The sequence below is a fragment of the Thunnus albacares genome, chromosome 8 (assembly GCF_914725855.1).
Source record: "Thunnus albacares chromosome 8, fThuAlb1.1, whole genome shotgun sequence".
NCBI classification, from domain to species: domain Eukaryota; kingdom Metazoa; phylum Chordata; class Actinopteri; order Scombriformes; family Scombridae; genus Thunnus; species Thunnus albacares.
This window is the reverse complement of record NC_058113.1, coordinates 17205154-17221182: the sequence shown is the minus strand read 5'-3', so window position 1 is coordinate 17221182 and position 16029 is coordinate 17205154. Positions and strand designations below refer to the sequence as shown.

At 38.7% G+C, this 16029-nt stretch overlaps 3 protein-coding genes across 4 annotated transcripts; all 3 read left to right on the top strand.

The window, feature by feature from the left end:
- Positions 1-898: 898 nt before the first annotated feature.
- On the top strand, positions 899-6708 carry rbm24b (RNA binding motif protein 24b). The gene is made up of 4 exons (XM_044358441.1): positions 899-1283; positions 1663-1786; positions 2296-2350; positions 5138-6708. Exons 1-4 carry the CDS (start codon positions 1116-1118, stop codon positions 5499-5501), a joined length of 711 nt encoding a protein of 236 aa, XP_044214376.1. The 5' UTR covers positions 899-1115; the 3' UTR covers positions 5502-6708.
- A 1022-nt stretch (positions 6709-7730) lies between these two features.
- On the top strand, positions 7731-13696 carry grinab (glutamate receptor, ionotropic, N-methyl D-aspartate-associated protein 1b (glutamate binding)). Of its 2 annotated transcripts, none has more exons than XM_044359813.1 (7): positions 7731-7909; positions 9750-10151; positions 10566-10672; positions 11391-11591; positions 12049-12177; positions 12263-12406; positions 13314-13696. In XM_044359813.1, the coding sequence occupies exons 2-7, from the start codon at positions 9806-9808 to the stop codon at positions 13464-13466; spliced, it is 1080 nt and encodes a 359-aa protein (XP_044215748.1). In that variant the 5' UTR covers positions 7731-7909; positions 9750-9805; the 3' UTR covers positions 13467-13696. The 2 variants fall into 2 exon arrangements, with proteins under 2 accessions (XP_044215748.1, XP_044215747.1); XM_044359812.1 differs by lacking the exon at positions 7731-7909 and adding an exon at positions 8909-9136.
- Positions 13697-13794: 98 nt separating this feature from the next.
- On the top strand, positions 13795-15991 carry LOC122987782 (speriolin-like protein). Its single transcript, XM_044359814.1, has 5 exons — positions 13795-13919; positions 14105-14307; positions 14917-15126; positions 15223-15347; positions 15579-15991. Exons 2-5 carry the CDS (start codon positions 14148-14150, stop codon positions 15909-15911), a joined length of 828 nt encoding a protein of 275 aa, XP_044215749.1. The 5' UTR covers positions 13795-13919; positions 14105-14147; the 3' UTR covers positions 15912-15991.
- Positions 15992-16029: the final 38 nt, after the last annotated feature.

Genomic DNA, 16029 nt, shown 5'->3' with positions numbered 1-16029 from the left:
GTGACAGAAGGAAAAGCACAGGTGTACCTAATAACATTAACGAGGGCTCAGTTCTATTTAAGTGTCACAGTAAGCTTAGACGCTATGACAGCAATCATTAATTTTGTTATTTACACCTGTGTTTTTCCTACTTTGACATTATGTCTTAAGTGAAAAAGACCTGTTGAAAAGCTATAACATGATGGGTGTTTTATTGGTTGATTTAAGTAGCCTATATATATATATATTTAAATTCAACTTAACCAACTTCAATTTAATTATTATAAAGGATTTTTTCCCCATCAAAATTTCAAGCAGTATGGAAGCTTTAAAACAGCATTTAGACTGTATGTTGGGGAAAAAATAACATAAAATACTTATTATAAATGAAAACTTAATTGGACAAATAAAATATGACAAATCCAAATAATTATTACTGGATTTGTTCAGTACTTACTCAGTATATTTACATTTGACTACTATAAGGATTTTTCCCCACCAACATTTGGTGGTATGTAGGCTTTAAAACAGCATTTAGAAGAAGTGAATACTTAAGTGGAGAAACAAAATATGACAAAGCCAAATAATTGAGAGACTGTATTTTTACCATCTGGTAGAGGTGATGGTGGTTTGCATCAGTACTTAACATACAGTAGTAAAATCCTAGATATGAGCCTGGTAGTGGTTTTCATGTTGACTGCATTCATTTCTACTGTGGCCTAAAAGTCAAACTTTAAAAATCTTACTTGTCTTAACCCACGTGACATCTCCTCCTGTGTAACTGATATCAACTTTAATTTTTTTTTAATCCATGCCACTGTTTCGGCAGCTGTGTGACAGAGCTGAGACCGAACACAGTGAGTGTGGTGGTGGGGATCATAGGGTGGAGTTAAAGTATCTGTGTCTCACTCACACACACACTGGGAAACCTCCCACAACCAACTAACAGGTGTCCCCCTCCTCCTCCTCCTCCTCCTCCTGCTGCTGCTCCTGCTTCAGAGCCACAGACACATTACAGAGGGGCTGCCTGTCCGCGTCACACACTCTCTCCCTAAACTCGCTTTTCTTGACTTTATCTGACCTTAAAACTTGCAGGAAATCACTTTTTTTTTTAAATTTATATATCCACACAAATTATGCACTCGGCACAGAAAGACACCACCTTCACCAAGATCTTTGTGGGAGGTCTTCCTTATCACACAACGGACTCGAGTCTCAGGAAATATTTCGAGGTATTTGGAGACATCGAGGAGGCTGTGGTCATCACTGATCGGCAGACGGGGAAATCCAGAGGTTATGGATTTGTAAGTAACAGCCTGTTACCGGTTTTGAGTTGTCATCTCAAAGTTGCACGCACACGTGCACAGTCGGCGATAAAGTCCATTGATCCTGTATCGGCACCTGTAGAAAACAGATGTGCGTTGTTTCCTGCTGTGTGTGACGGTCAGGTTAGAAATGATTCATCTGTAGCTGTCAGAGTGGGAAAAGACTTATTGGTAACACTTGAGCAGGATAATGAAATGTGCTCAGACATTATCAAGTGTTGAAGTTTACCGCTCGTAAATAGTGTTTAAAAAGAAAAAAGAAAAAAACATTTGTGGATGCCATCTGATCATTATTATGATCAAATACTGTAGTAAGGCATCTCCATGAGGTCAACGGAAAATGTTTTGCTTCCTCCAGGTGACCATGGCAGACCGGGCCTCTGCTGACCGAGCCTGCAAGGACCCCAACCCCATTATAGACGGCAGGAAAGCCAATGTGAACCTGGCCTACCTGGGGGCCAAGCCCAGGGTCATACAGCCAGGTGAGGGACTGGACCACAGTATTTTCTTGATTAATTGGTTTGTCTATTAACGATATCCAAAGAAATTTAGTTTACTATCCTGTACAACACAGAAAAGCTTCAAATTCAGACATTTGAGAAGCTAGAGCCAGCAAATGTTTGGCAAGGACTAAAACTAAAAGTTGCTGATTATTTTTTTGTCGATTTACCAATCGATTTTAATCAAATTATCATTGCACCTTTAGACTGCAGGTTTATTTCATGGCTTAGATAATCAAGATGGCATTCAAAAATAGGACCTTTTTATACACTTACATGCCGGGACTGACACTGTGACATTGAGTTAAGAAAGTATTTAGGTGAAAGATAAACAAGCAAATATTCTTCTTAATATTTGGAGGATAAAATATCAGACATAAAAATGCCACTGAGGACTGACCTGCCCTTGGTTGTAGTTTTTCAATTTTCTTGGAAAGGCCAGGCAATCTTGTGAAAGTCAGAAGTTTAACAATGATCTGTTTTCATTCTAGGATTTGCATTCGGCGTGCCTCAGATCCACCCAGCATTCATCCAAAGACCTTACGGGTATGTTACGCTGCAGAACTTATTTTCACAAAATCTGTCGGCACAAAATAAGACAAATTTTCCTTTATGATGTTATAATCAGTTTTTTTTTGTATTATTGTATATATGTTATTTATCATTGCCTCCACCTACTGTATTAAATCCTGAGGACATGTGAGTGTTGATGTGTGCTCCTCTGCTTGGCGTTGATTGTGAAGGAAAGTGAACATTTGTCCCCCAGCTATACTGCAGGATTGACTTCATGTTGTCTATCTCTTCTCTGATCTGACAGGATCGGTAACGGTTAAAATAGCTGATGAAGGGACATGATGGTTTGAGGAATAGCTGAGTCTGCATTGGGCAGAGCGCTAAAGTGTTACCTGTATACTCTGACATACACAAACGAACTGAAATGGTGACTAGATGCATGGAAGTCTTTTTTTTATTTTCCAGTTTTCCATAGTACATAGATTGGTGTGTGCCTTGTTTTCAGTATGATGTGGTGTTCAGCTTAACTGTGTGCTTTATTTCTACTTGCAGTGGGGGAGGTGGTGGTGGGGGAGGGGGTGCAGGAGGTTTTTGTGCAGACTTTGTGAGTTTTGATAGGGAGTTGTAACTCTGCAATGGAGTGTTGATTCTTTTTCCCATTTAATGATTGATTTGTGCTTTAGCCTGCCGTTTATTCTGTTTTTTTTTTTTTTTATCCCCACCAGTTTTTAGTTAACATTAAGTCGATCGTGTTTTGTTGCAAAAAAAAGGGGGCTGATGATTACTCACTTGATTTTCAAAATCGATCCCCTGCAACAAAACAAACACTGGCTTGCATGTGGGAGTTTCTTTTCTGTTTCTTACCCATGATGCTGTGTTTTTTTTTTTTTCTTTTTTTGTATTAACCCATTGCTTTCACTTGTATCTTACATCTACAGGTACAAAATCTTGAGCATATTTCCTCTGATAAACCTAAAATATTCTCTATTTTGCATTTTTCTCATCGCTCCAGCTGCTGTCAGTTAACAATTACAGTTCAGGGATAATGAAAAGACACACAAACAGTGTTATCACCACAGAAAAGAACTGGTGGTGTCAACTTACTATGGCGCTCACCATTTTTAAAACAATTTTTAGATGTTACATAACTAAAGGTGTGAGTATGGATTTTTATTTGTTATCCTTGCAGTAAAGTAAATCTTTTTTATATGTACAGTCAATATGTTTAGACTCAAATGTTCACTGCGATGTAGGTTGGAGACAGAGATCTTAGCCGGTCTCTCAGGCAGCAGCTGTCGGCTACAGTGATCTCCACGGCCTCTCAAATTCAGATGGAAAATAGGAGTCAGTCAGCAGTGCTGTTAATAATGTATGGCACAGACAGGGCCGCTCGGCTGTGGACAACAGGTGGGCCGAGCCATGTGCCCATGAAGCCTTTTGGTTACGTGCTGCAGATTACCCATGTGTCCTGGTGATTTACAAAGCACCTTTATTTAGCTCTCGGCTCGCAGGACCACAAAATGTTCACCCCCATCTCTTTCAATAGAGACGGCTTAAGTCAGCTGCTCCCTTTTAACGCTTGAACTGTTAATATTCAAAATAAGCTCATGTCACAAATAAATAATACCAGCGAGATGGTTCCTGTCTCGTCAAGTTTGAAAGTTATACATCTAATTAGATGTGCTGTAACTTTTCTGTGATCTAGCATCCAGCTTTGCGACAAGAGCACCACTTTTTAATCAGCCATGACACCTCCGGACTGATGATAAAGACAAGGGAGATAAATTCAAGGGAGGTCATCGAGACAGTAGAGTGGCGTAGGCAGCCATTACAGTTGACGAGTGCCCTGCCATGTGTTACTGAAGGAGAAGATCAGCTTGTCCTTTGGAGATGACAAGGGGAGCAAAAAATAGCATGCTCCCAGCCTCCCTTGTCAGTCAAGTTGGCGTGTGTATGTTTGTGTGGGGGTGTATGTCTAAAAGAGGGGGAGGGGGAACTTGTCTATGGAGAGATATAACAGTTTCACACCTGCTCCGCAGTATATTTACTGAGGGTGACTTTAACACGACTTTAAAGTGGAGCCAAATTTTACCCAGTTACCCCGGCTTGTCTTCATCCATTTATACTCTGGTCTATAAACAGAAGTTTGCTCTTCCAATGTAGATCTACTTTCACGCCACTATTTTTTTCTTTAAAATAGCTAAATGCATTTGTTTTTCTAACAAATAAACACAATGGGGCCTTTTGCAGAACCTAACACAACCAAGCAACCACTTTATAAGATACTGTACAGTTAGTGCAGCAGCTACATGGACTGCATTGCAGTTGATTGGAATTTCCCATTTTTATAGACACTTAAAGCCTCATCAATGTTTGTGTTTAAGGACCTAACATGTGTGGGCATGTCTGTACATGTGGTGTTGGTGTGACAGTATGTGGACAGAATAATGTCCACTTCTTTTCTTGATATGTTGTGGTGTTGTGCGATCAGCTCGCATTTTGTCAAACACAGTTTCCAGTGAGACATTGGGGTGCAGCGCTGGGCTGTGTCTTCTTTTAATGCCGTACTGTGTTTCAGATTTCAGGTGCTTTTTGAAATTAAAAGCTGCGCTTGTGTTTCCTTGTGGTTTTGCTGCTTTCTTAACTTTTCATTTCTAGGTAGGGTTTTTCAGTTGTTAATGAATGGATTTGCTGTGTTCTGAGGACTGGATTGACGTATTTGTGGCGCCTGCTTTTCAGTTTTCCAGAATTTAGTTTCAGCGTTGGACAGATAATTGGCTGCGGCTCTCCTTTGACCCTGTGTGTCTTTGTGTCCTACAGGATCCCTGCCCACTATGTCTACCCTCAGGCCTTTGTCCAACCCAGTGTGGTGATCCCTCATGTACAACCCTCTGCTGCTACGACAACAGCTGCTGCAGCAGCCACTTCCCCATACCTTGACTATACTGGAGCAGCATATGCCCAGTACTCTGCGGCTGCTGCCACTGCTGCTGCTGCTGCGGCTGCCTATGAGCAGTATCCGTATGCAGCCTCACCAGCACCGACAGGCTACATGACTACAGCAGGGTATGGGTATGCTGTTCAGCAGCCACTCGCCACTGCTGCCACCCCAGGAGCTGCTGCCGCCGCTGCGGCCTTTAGCCAGTACCAACCTCAACAGCTCCAGACAGATCGCATGCAGTAAAACATGAGAACTACCTTAGAGGAGAGAAGCAGTTGAGATCACGCGCTCCCATGAGGAGGGCAAAGTTATGAGGGAGAAGAATCTAGAGGCTGAATGACAGTTGTCACTCTCAGGTCCAAAGAACCTGAAGAAAATCACCAAAAATGTTGAGACAAATGAGGAGTTACTGTATATTTTATTCAGATGAGATAAGTTTTGTCACTATTAAATATTTAATGTTAATTGAAATAGACTCACTTGACCTCATTGCTGAATTTTGTATATATATATATATTGCAGTGGAAAAATTCCCAAGTGCATTCATGTCTTATGATCAGGTTTCTTCCCCACTACTTTGAAAACCAAAACATGTTCATTCATATGAGTACAGTATGTTATGTCATCATGCAGTTTTCAGTATTTCATAGTTTTGGACCAGTATTTTGTTTGGTAAAGCTATGCAGATAACAATAGAAAAGTAAGTGTTTTGTTAGGATTGTTCTTTTCATAACTGTTTGGATTGAGATAGAATAGACAACCTCATCTAGTTCCCCTTTAAAATGTAATTTTTTTGATAGTAGATGAGACAAAAGGCTGAGGTGACAGCTGAAGCTGGAAAAAGCACTCACTATTCTCCCCTTTTTAAATTGCACCTCAAGTGAGCTTAGCAAAAGGGGGAGAAACATTGTTGAATGTGAATCTTTCATTTTGAGAAAAATGTTTCCTAATGTGCCTTTTTAAATTATGCTATTTATGTATTTATTATGGAGCCTTACAGTAATAAACCCTTTATTTTTGTGTTTATGTGTTAGTATGAAGCCTACTATAAAACATGTCCACGTGTGCTGCTGCATTTCTAATGATCAAGAGCATATGATGGATGTTTAAACTTGGTTTAATAAAGCGCTACACTGTGTATAAAGAACAAAATATGGAGTGGAAAAGTAGCAATAAGTCCAAAGCTTTTTTTCTGTTTTCTGTAGATTTACTGTTGTTGTCTCAAATAGATTCTTAATTCTTTAATGTCGCTTTTTATACTTGACCAGTTTGATAAAGGAGAGTGTAAGAACTGTTAACTTTTTAAGTTTTTGTTTTACATTTGATGTCATTTGACATTGAATGTTTTCAAATGCAAGGGCATCACCTATTTCACCTTGCATTTTGTAATGCATGACTCAAAATAATGCAAACATTTAATATGTGAAATAAAAGGAAATTTACCTCTCAATTTTTTTAATGTCTGCTTTTTACTTGTTTGAAATCATGTCACACAATGGTCATAGTTGTGGATAAAGAATAGAAATCTGTACCTGATGGCAAAATAATGCATTTATTCATCAAAACATCTACAAAAACTGCTTTTAGTGTTCTGTTATGTGCTGCCTGTGTGCAGCGGGGCAGAACACGAGTTGGCATGTTATTAGTAGCACTACAATACAATATAAACCATCTATTATTTGATAGTGATATAATCTGTCTGACTTTTTTTAACCTCTCATGTTTCCATAACGCATATCAAAACAGAGATAGAATCCCAACTGGCAAAGATACACATCTCAGAGAAACTGAGTCACTAACTAATATTGGATTGCACGTGTTTGCAATTGATCTACACTCGAAATACTGCAGAGAGTTTGATGTTCGCCTCTGTTTACATTATAAATCAACGCAGATGTTTGTGTGTAACATGAATCCGCTCTGCTGTGACTCTTTATTAGTAAGTAGGTGAAGTCCTTCTTCCTAGATTACACAACCATTAGTTGAAAGAAACATTACAGTTTACCGGACTCCCTCATGCTGACCAAATTAAATATATCAGAAACCTCAAATTCAACCATAGACAATTTTGCAATATATAATTCCAGATAAACTTACATTTTAAGTGCTGAAATTAAATATAATACAGCGATATCTTGGCTCTCGTGTGGCTTAGCAGACATAACAAGCAGCTGAAATGCAGACTCCTCTGTCACCTAATAGACCTAGTTCATTCCCTGTTTTGTCCACCTGTTTACAATCCTTCACTGCAGTTCCAGTCACATATGCTTCAAGCCGGGAAGAAACTCTGTGATGTGACCTGTTGGGGGAACAATAGAAAAGCAGGCAGGCAGGCAGCTGCAAGGTCTGGTAGGCTATATCAGGACTTTGGTTCATTGGAATGAATGCTGTGTTATGACTCTCTGGCTGTCCTCCCTGTTTTTCTCACCAAAGCTGTAGCCTCCTCTCACCTGCTGGTTCATGTGGGTCACTCAAGTATTTTGTAGCTGTTAATGTAGACATAGCGTATGAATTTTTAATTATTTTTGGTCCATTGGGTGTGCATCTCCTACTATAGCTGTGTGTCACTTGGGGTTTGTGTGTTTGTCATGGAACTACGTAAGTGTGCGTGCGCGCGCACGCGGGTAAAACCTTTTCCAACTGACAAACAGGTAGGCGGCATCAACTGAAACTTCCTGTTAAACTTTATATTAAACTTTATTTTATTTTATGCATTAGATGTGATTCTAACGTGTACTAATGGTTGTAACTAGTCATCTGCCATATCAGTTCTGTTTTGTGTAAATCCTGCCAATATTTGAGATCGCTAACCACAGTTTTTAATTAAATTACATTTAGAGAAATTGACTTCGTTGTAAAGCTAGCTTAATTGTCAATTCTATCCGTTTTCTTCTTTCTGTCAGCTAAGCAGACACACACACACACACACACACACACACACACACACACACACACACACACACACACACACACACACACACACACACACACACACACCGTCAGCTGACGTTTTTGTTATATTTGTATATATTTTACCGGATATGGAGATGTTTTTGAGTCAATTTTGAGCTGATAGTTCAATTCATACCAGTCTAGCTATATAAACCTAGTCTAGATGATGTTGTTGCTATGGTAACACTCTGGCGCTGCATGTTATGTAAGTTATTTATATCGTAATTAGACTTCAATGTGGCTCAACATTGATCATGTTCTATGTTTATAATTGTTACAGTAAGGAAATATGGGTCCTTGATTACTATTCTGTATGTGTTTAATTATAATGGATTATTTATTGACAGTATCGTTCAGAATAGCAACATGACTGTAGCTTATGTCATGATGCTATTCATAGTCATGGTTACTATGTGATTTATGCTGCTGTGTCTATATGTATATGAAACTGAACTTCACTGTGTCCAATAGCTGTTATTTATCTTGTAACTGTAACTTGCCAAGTAAAAAAAGAAGAAAAAAAACGATTTCCAACTGACAGAGAGGGGAGCCAAACACACACACACACACACATCGCCAGCTGATGTTTTTGTGACATTGTATATATTTTATCAGATCAACACAAAGACCGCAGACGCGGTGCTGTCTCCTGCCTCTTAATTGAAAAGAGCACAACACTGCATGTAGGCGTGACTCTGCCTGGTTATATACATGGTGATGTTGCTGGTACACTCCACTTGAGGTTTCCCACACTTTACTTTCGATTGTACTGACGCATTTCGGACAGACTCTCGGGTCACCGGGTACAGTACATTCCGCAGCCAAAGGGGCGGTGGGTGGGACAACAGTTTCCTGGCAGTCGAGGAACAAGCAGCAAAAAACTACCACGATTAATTTTAGAGGAACAGCGTTTGTTAACGGAGAACGTGAGTAACTTTGGCTATCTTAACTTTGTTGCCCTTCAAGTTGTGCCGTTTTCTATTATTTGGTGCACGAACATGGACCTGAACGTGTTTAACGATTGAACCCGAATGAAACTCGACCATTATCAAAGTGTTAGTAATTCCGGGTCTTTTAATAGCCGAATAGTCTATTGGATGTAGTTTTGCGGGTTAAATGGATGTTTCTTGGCTGAAAGTGAACATGTGGCCTGAATCTAGCTAACTAACATTAGCTAAACATCGGTATTCTCGGACAAACTCGTTGAAATGTACGTGCTTTTGAATTGTTATCAAAGCCGTAGCCAAATGCTTCTTTTAATCCTTGCACTAGTGGTAGTTTCAGTGGAGGAAACGTATAAAATATGGACAATGAATATAAGATATTGTTTTAATTAAGTTTGTCCGCTGTTATCAATTATGATACCTACCGGAAGTCAGCATCATCACGTGAGCCCCCTTGACGTCAGAGCACATCGCACAGTGGGCTTCTCCCTCGGCGTCTCGATAATGCCAACCATCGTAATCATCTAGATAGTGCTTATTTTAATTTTCCCTTCATATCCGTTCTTATGACTTCTTTTCACTCTTTACTCTGCAGAGCTGTGCCAATAACTCAACACTTCAGTCGGGCCCAGCTTCTCATTTAAACCAGAGATGGTCACCGAGAAGACAAACACTCCCATGCAGGAGGAACCCTCTCCACCCTTTCTCCCTGGGCAAGCAGCGTTTCCTCCCTCATTTGATATGAACATGCCAGGCTCAAACATGTTCGGTGGCCAAGCAGCGTTTCCTCCCTCATATGATATGAACATGCCAGGCTCAAACATGCTCGGTGGCCCTGCTGGGGGTCTCCCCTTCCCTCCACCGACTGCATTTGGACCAGGTGCAGCTGGAGCTTTTGGAATGGGCATGAACCCTCAGGGCGGCTCTGGATACTGCACCAACCCTTCCTCTTCGCCTTATTCACCACCTGGCCAGGGCTTTAATGCTAACGTCAACGGTTAGTATTTCTAACAGTGTGGAATTTCATGTGGAATTAGATTGGTTGTGTTACGTAACCCATTTGATGTTTCTGATTGACATGATTGTTACCCACTGCACCTGCAAACTATACATATTTATTTTAGTCTAAAACAAAATGTGCAATATATTGCATTTATTACTACATAGTTGAACAGGCCGTATATACTGTGCATAATCACCTACTATATGTTTATAAAGTAACATGTTTACTGTTTACAGTTCACAGAAGCGGTTTCACCTGTACATAGACATTTCTTGTATTTCTTTCTGAAGAGTGTTGTGTTGTGTGTGTGAATACATTGAGAGCCATTAAACCTGAGTCAAAATCCTTGTATGCGTAAACAAACCTGGCCAATAAAGATAATTCTAAATGTGATTGTTGCCACTTCAGATGATGGTTACCACCACAGCGAGGAGGATCCGCCAGCCTTTGACGACAATCAAGACTTTGGGTATGGATTAGACAACAAGAGCATAAGGAGAGCCTTTATTCGAAAGGTAAGGGGACAGTGTGGTTGAAGAAAAGTTCAAATTAATGTCTGGGTGTATGAGACCATTTTAGCCTCTAGTGCAAATCAATGAACAGTACTGCTTTTTGGCATAATTTGATTTTAATTATTTTTTTCATCAATGCAAGAAGGCTCCTTTACCTTAAGTATTTAATATGTTGGATTTGTCAATAAAGACATATCAGACAATTTAATGTATTGATATTGCATTATGTGATAGAGGACTCTATCCATATTGCCCACATTGACACAGATCACTGTATATGTATATATATATACACACACACAATTTTATAATAATAATAATAGGTATAAAACAAAATATTTAGATTTTTAAAATGGGCATCTGGATGCATGTTTGCAATCAAAAACACATGTAGTGATAAACCATCATGAGATAGATGTGGAACCTTGTTTTAATTCAAATATAGGCACAAGAGCAAAAATGTTAAAAAATATATGGTTAATGTGTAAGTTTTGAAATATCCCTTAAAATTTCTGCCATTAACACCAAATTGCTTGGCTCATTTCCTACCTTTCCATTGAAGTTAATTGAAATCAGGTTTTTAATACAACCCACTGACTAATACGTAAGATCTCAAACCTCTTTTGTGTTGGTTATCAACATGTAAAAAATAGTAGAGTAGACATTCCTTGTCAGAAATAGCATCTGTACCTGCTGTCTAACAATTTGCTGTTCCCTCCAGGTGTTCTTGGTGCTGACTGCTCAGCTGTTGGTGACATTCGCTTTTGTGGCTGTTTTCACCTTCGTGGAAGAAATCAAGGCATTTGTCCTTGTGAACACCTGGACCTACTTTGTGTCCTACGGTGTCTTCATTGTGTCCGTTTGTGTGATCAGCTGCTGTGGAAGTGTTCGCCGAAGACATCCTTGGAACCTGATTGCATTAGTAAGCCTGCTCTCAGACTTTGTTTTTGTTATTTTTTCTAAATGGAAAATAAAGAGGGGAGGAGTTACTGATCAGGAAGAACTGTGTTATTTGATCTGGACTATTGAATCATCATTGTGTAAGCCTTCTAATCAATGTTGTCTTTGAAAAAATTCAAACTTTTCACTTTTGTTATTCTTTGTCTTATGTGTAAAGGCTTAGGTATTAACTTGGATAAACAAAAATATATTGTGACATGGTCAAGTTAGAAAAGACTTGTTACTTGCTGAAAAGCTGTCATTTTTGATTTATGTCATTTTCAGCCTAAAATGATGATACTAGACTTAAGTATTCTTAAAGGTTTAGACAAAATTTAGATTTATAAATTATTGTTTTCATTTTTGATTTATTCTACACAGCTGCTCTCCACTCAAACATGTGCTGCAGTGTTGATGTATTTTGTGTTTCTTGTTTTCAGTCCATCCTGACACTCAGTATGTCCTACATGGTGGGGATGATCGCCAGCTACCATGAAACTGAAACAGTAGTCATGGCAGTGGGCATCACAGCTGTTGTGTGCTTCACAGTGGTCATCTTCTCCCTCCAGGTTTGTAGTTTTCAATCCCTGCTATCATGTACGTATGTCATGTACATCAATCATACTCTGATACCTTAATGTCCTCCTCCCACAGACCAAGTACGACTTCACCTCCTGCTATGGTGTGCTTTTTGTCTGTTTAATTGTCCTGATCATCTTTGGCATCCTCTGCATCTTCATCCGCAACCAGATTCTGCACATTGTGTATTCTGCACTGGGAGCGTTGCTCTTCACCTGTGTAAGTCTTTAGACAAACAGTTTTCTTCCAGCTTTACTCTATTTGATGATGATGCAGTAGTCATTAGTGTTGTCATTGTTAAAAGTAATTCAGTCCCCTGTGCATGAAAATAGGTGGAGGGTGAAGTTTCCAGTCAGGTCTGATTTGACATAACTTACTGGGATGATGTATTTTGGCAACATTTTCACCTTTTGAAAATTATACTAATGGGTTTGGTTTTAATTAAAGGCAAAGATTTCTGATTGAAAACGCAATTTATGAAATGATGATGACTGTTGGCACTGTGTTGTAGCATTAATGCTAACTCAAGGTCAAAGTTTAAAACTGAAAAGCCAAAAAGTTGTACACCCGTAAAACCTGCAACATAACTCCAGCTACTAATTGCATTAACTGGCCTGTAAATTTCAGTTTAAAAAAAAAATTCATAGCAACTTTGGAAGAATTATGATGCTTTGGTAATTTGTATTTCAAAATTGTGCCTTAAAGGTACTCTGTGGTGTTTTTAATTTTTTTTTTTTTTTATCCAAGTTAAAGTTAATTTGTACTTAAAGTACTTTACAGATTTTAAAAAAAGGAACATAGAGAAGAGCCGAGGTTAGCATTGTCCTAATTTTTGTTGTAACGTTGTGGTGATTTGTTTTTATATACATTTCAGATTAGAACTGTAAATATACTCTATATTTGTTTTCACACACATACCCGTTTTTGAGGAAACAGTGTCAGATAATGAAACCTGGACAAACAAAACCAGAATTTGGGTGAACCAGCCCTTTAAGCCAAGAACACAACATATGATTAATAGCCTGATTGTGACTTTTTCTACATCTTTTGTGAGGAAAATGTTTCACATGTTTAAAAAAAAAAAGAAAGAAAAATGTTTGATCAGTTCTGAATTTCTATGTTACAGTTCTTGGCAGTGGACACGCAGCTGCTGCTTGGCAACAAGGAACTGGCCCTGAGTCCAGAAGAATACATCTTTGCCGCTCTTAATCTGTACACAGATATCATCAACATCTTCCTCTACATTCTTGCTATTGTTGGAAAAGCAAGGGGGAGCTGAGCAGGAGGAGCTACTTATAAAAATAATGACAGAAAATTGCTTTTGAAGTTTATATATGGAATTGAGATTTTCCACAATTATCTTCTACATAGTCAAGTAGTTGCAGTGATCATGTAGTTGTTTTCTTTATTCCTCACCCAGTGTATATGTTCTTTTTTATGATAATTTCAATAGAGTGTCTATGTTGTAATTTTTGGGTTTATTATTAAACTTTAATAAGGTATACATTATGACCTGTAGTATAAAACTTTATTTATACTTTATGCCACACAGAGTTACTAAACAGTATAAACATTTGACAAAACAATCCCAACTCAAGGTCCACCTGATATAATTTTATGGGTCTTTAATCAGTTTCACATAGTCTTCATCAGCAGGAGTTTGCTCAGTTCCCATGGAGATGGATCTGTTGACATCAAAGCACAGTAGCTGAAAACCCCCGGAAAAAAGCTCGTAAGTGGACTTTGAGTTTTGATTGTCTTGTCAAGATACCAAAAATAACCTTTCATGCCTATTTTCTAAACATGATCTCAATTTTTTGTATGGAGAGAGAATCCTGACATGGTCACATGATCCCATCAGAGAATTCTGTTCTACTGGTGATTTGATATGATATGATTCTGTCCGTGTCCAAAAAGTTTTGGGTGTTTGTGGCTCAGCTGTGAAGCTGGGAGCTGCAGAATGGACCTGGAGAAAACTGTTGATGCCTTGCTGTCAAAAAATGAACAACTGGAGCAGGAAAATGATCAGTTGAAGTCAATGCTAAGCGTAGTCAAGGAAAACATAGACCTGAGAGCCAAGGTGCAGCGCCTCAACAATGATTCTCTGGAGGACTTAACAGGTATTGTAAGAGTTTATCTCTGCCACTAGATGGCAGCCAGGATGCAGTTCATGTCAGTGTTGTGGCAAAGAAAGAGGATATAACTTAAAACAGGAACTAGAATTGGATGTAAAAACATAATTGTTTGAGTTACATTTCTGAGCCAGAGTTAGTGTTGAAGAAATAAGTTTTGCTTTACCTTTTAAATCGGAGTAAAACTATACATTTCGTGCATCTTTGGTCTTGTGATGACCTGTTTCTGTTGCATGTTTCAGTAAACATGTAAGCATGTACAAGTATAGGCAATTTCATGGTTTCAAATATAAACATCTTGTATCTAATGGATGCAAGTTTATTATCAGCTGCTGACAACACTGACCTAAGCTGTTTCCTAGCAACAGAATTACAAAGAAATTGTCTTTACAGTATGTTATTACCACTACTTGTCATGTATGTTAGTAATAGTAACCCTTATTTATAAAGCACTTTTCAAAAGTTAGAGTGCTTCACACAAAGTAGCAAATTAAAATCAGATTACAAAATATATCTACTCAAATATTTATTATATTTGATATTATATATATATATATATATATATATATATATATATATATATATCTGTTTGCTCAGTCCCAGGAAGAAAACCATCCAGTCTCTGGCAAAACACCATTGATGAGAGACAGTTCAGAAAAGACCTGCAACAAACCAAATCTAACCATGAACACCGAACCTCATCCCCCATCGACTTCAAGTCCTTTATTCAAAGCTCAGTGCACACAGATGCAAGTGAGAAAGCAGAGTTTCATAGCTGTAAGACTGAAGTTCCTGTTGTGGTCAAGGGTGAGTCACGATTGACATTCAAAATTTGAGAGCAGTAACAGCGCTGTTAACAAAAAAAAATAATTATTTTTTATTTGTTTTAATGGTTTCTTTCAGGTCCAGAAAGACTGCTGGGAGAGATTTCCTATCAATTAGATAGGAGAATTCTGTCCTATGTCTTCCAGGGCCATAGGAGGCTTTATGGGTTCACTCTGCTCAATATACCAGCCAAAATTATAGAGGTTAGAAATCTCTCATTGATGGGAAGATTTATATTTATTTATCAAAAACCTGTTTGTGGAAAGTCAATGAAAAACATTTTCCCTTTTGGCCTTACAGTCCAAAGATAAGAGTGCAAATTTGAACAAAGTTTCAATCACATCTTATCCCATTCTCAGTAAATTTAGAAAAACTGCAACATTCCACTTATATGACTCAGAAGGAAATCTCAAGCCTTTCGTTCTCTCTTCCAGGTAAGCACACACCCACTGACGGGGAAAGTGGATGAAGGCTATCAGCTTCATCTAACTCAGAGGCACTCTGACCTTATGGAGTGGCTGAACCAGTTTGGGTATAAAACAGCACTTCACCCTTCATTCACTGAGTTTGTTGTCAACAACTATGGGATCCTGAAAGAGAGGCCTGGTGAATACAGTAACCAGGGAGTGGACTGCAATAATCCAGACTTTCTGAGGAGTGTGATCATAAAGACAGCACCGGGAAAACTCCAGAAGGATCTGCTGCTTGTGCTCATCTGCCTCTGCAAAATGGCTGAGAGGGATAAAAAGCCTCTTCTTCTCTGGTAGACATGACTGTATCCAAACACACACCAAATCTGGCAAGATTACACCATACACAAATTGGAAATAAACACTAATAGATGATACGATGTGATATATTTTGTGTGGGTTTGATATTGTGCAT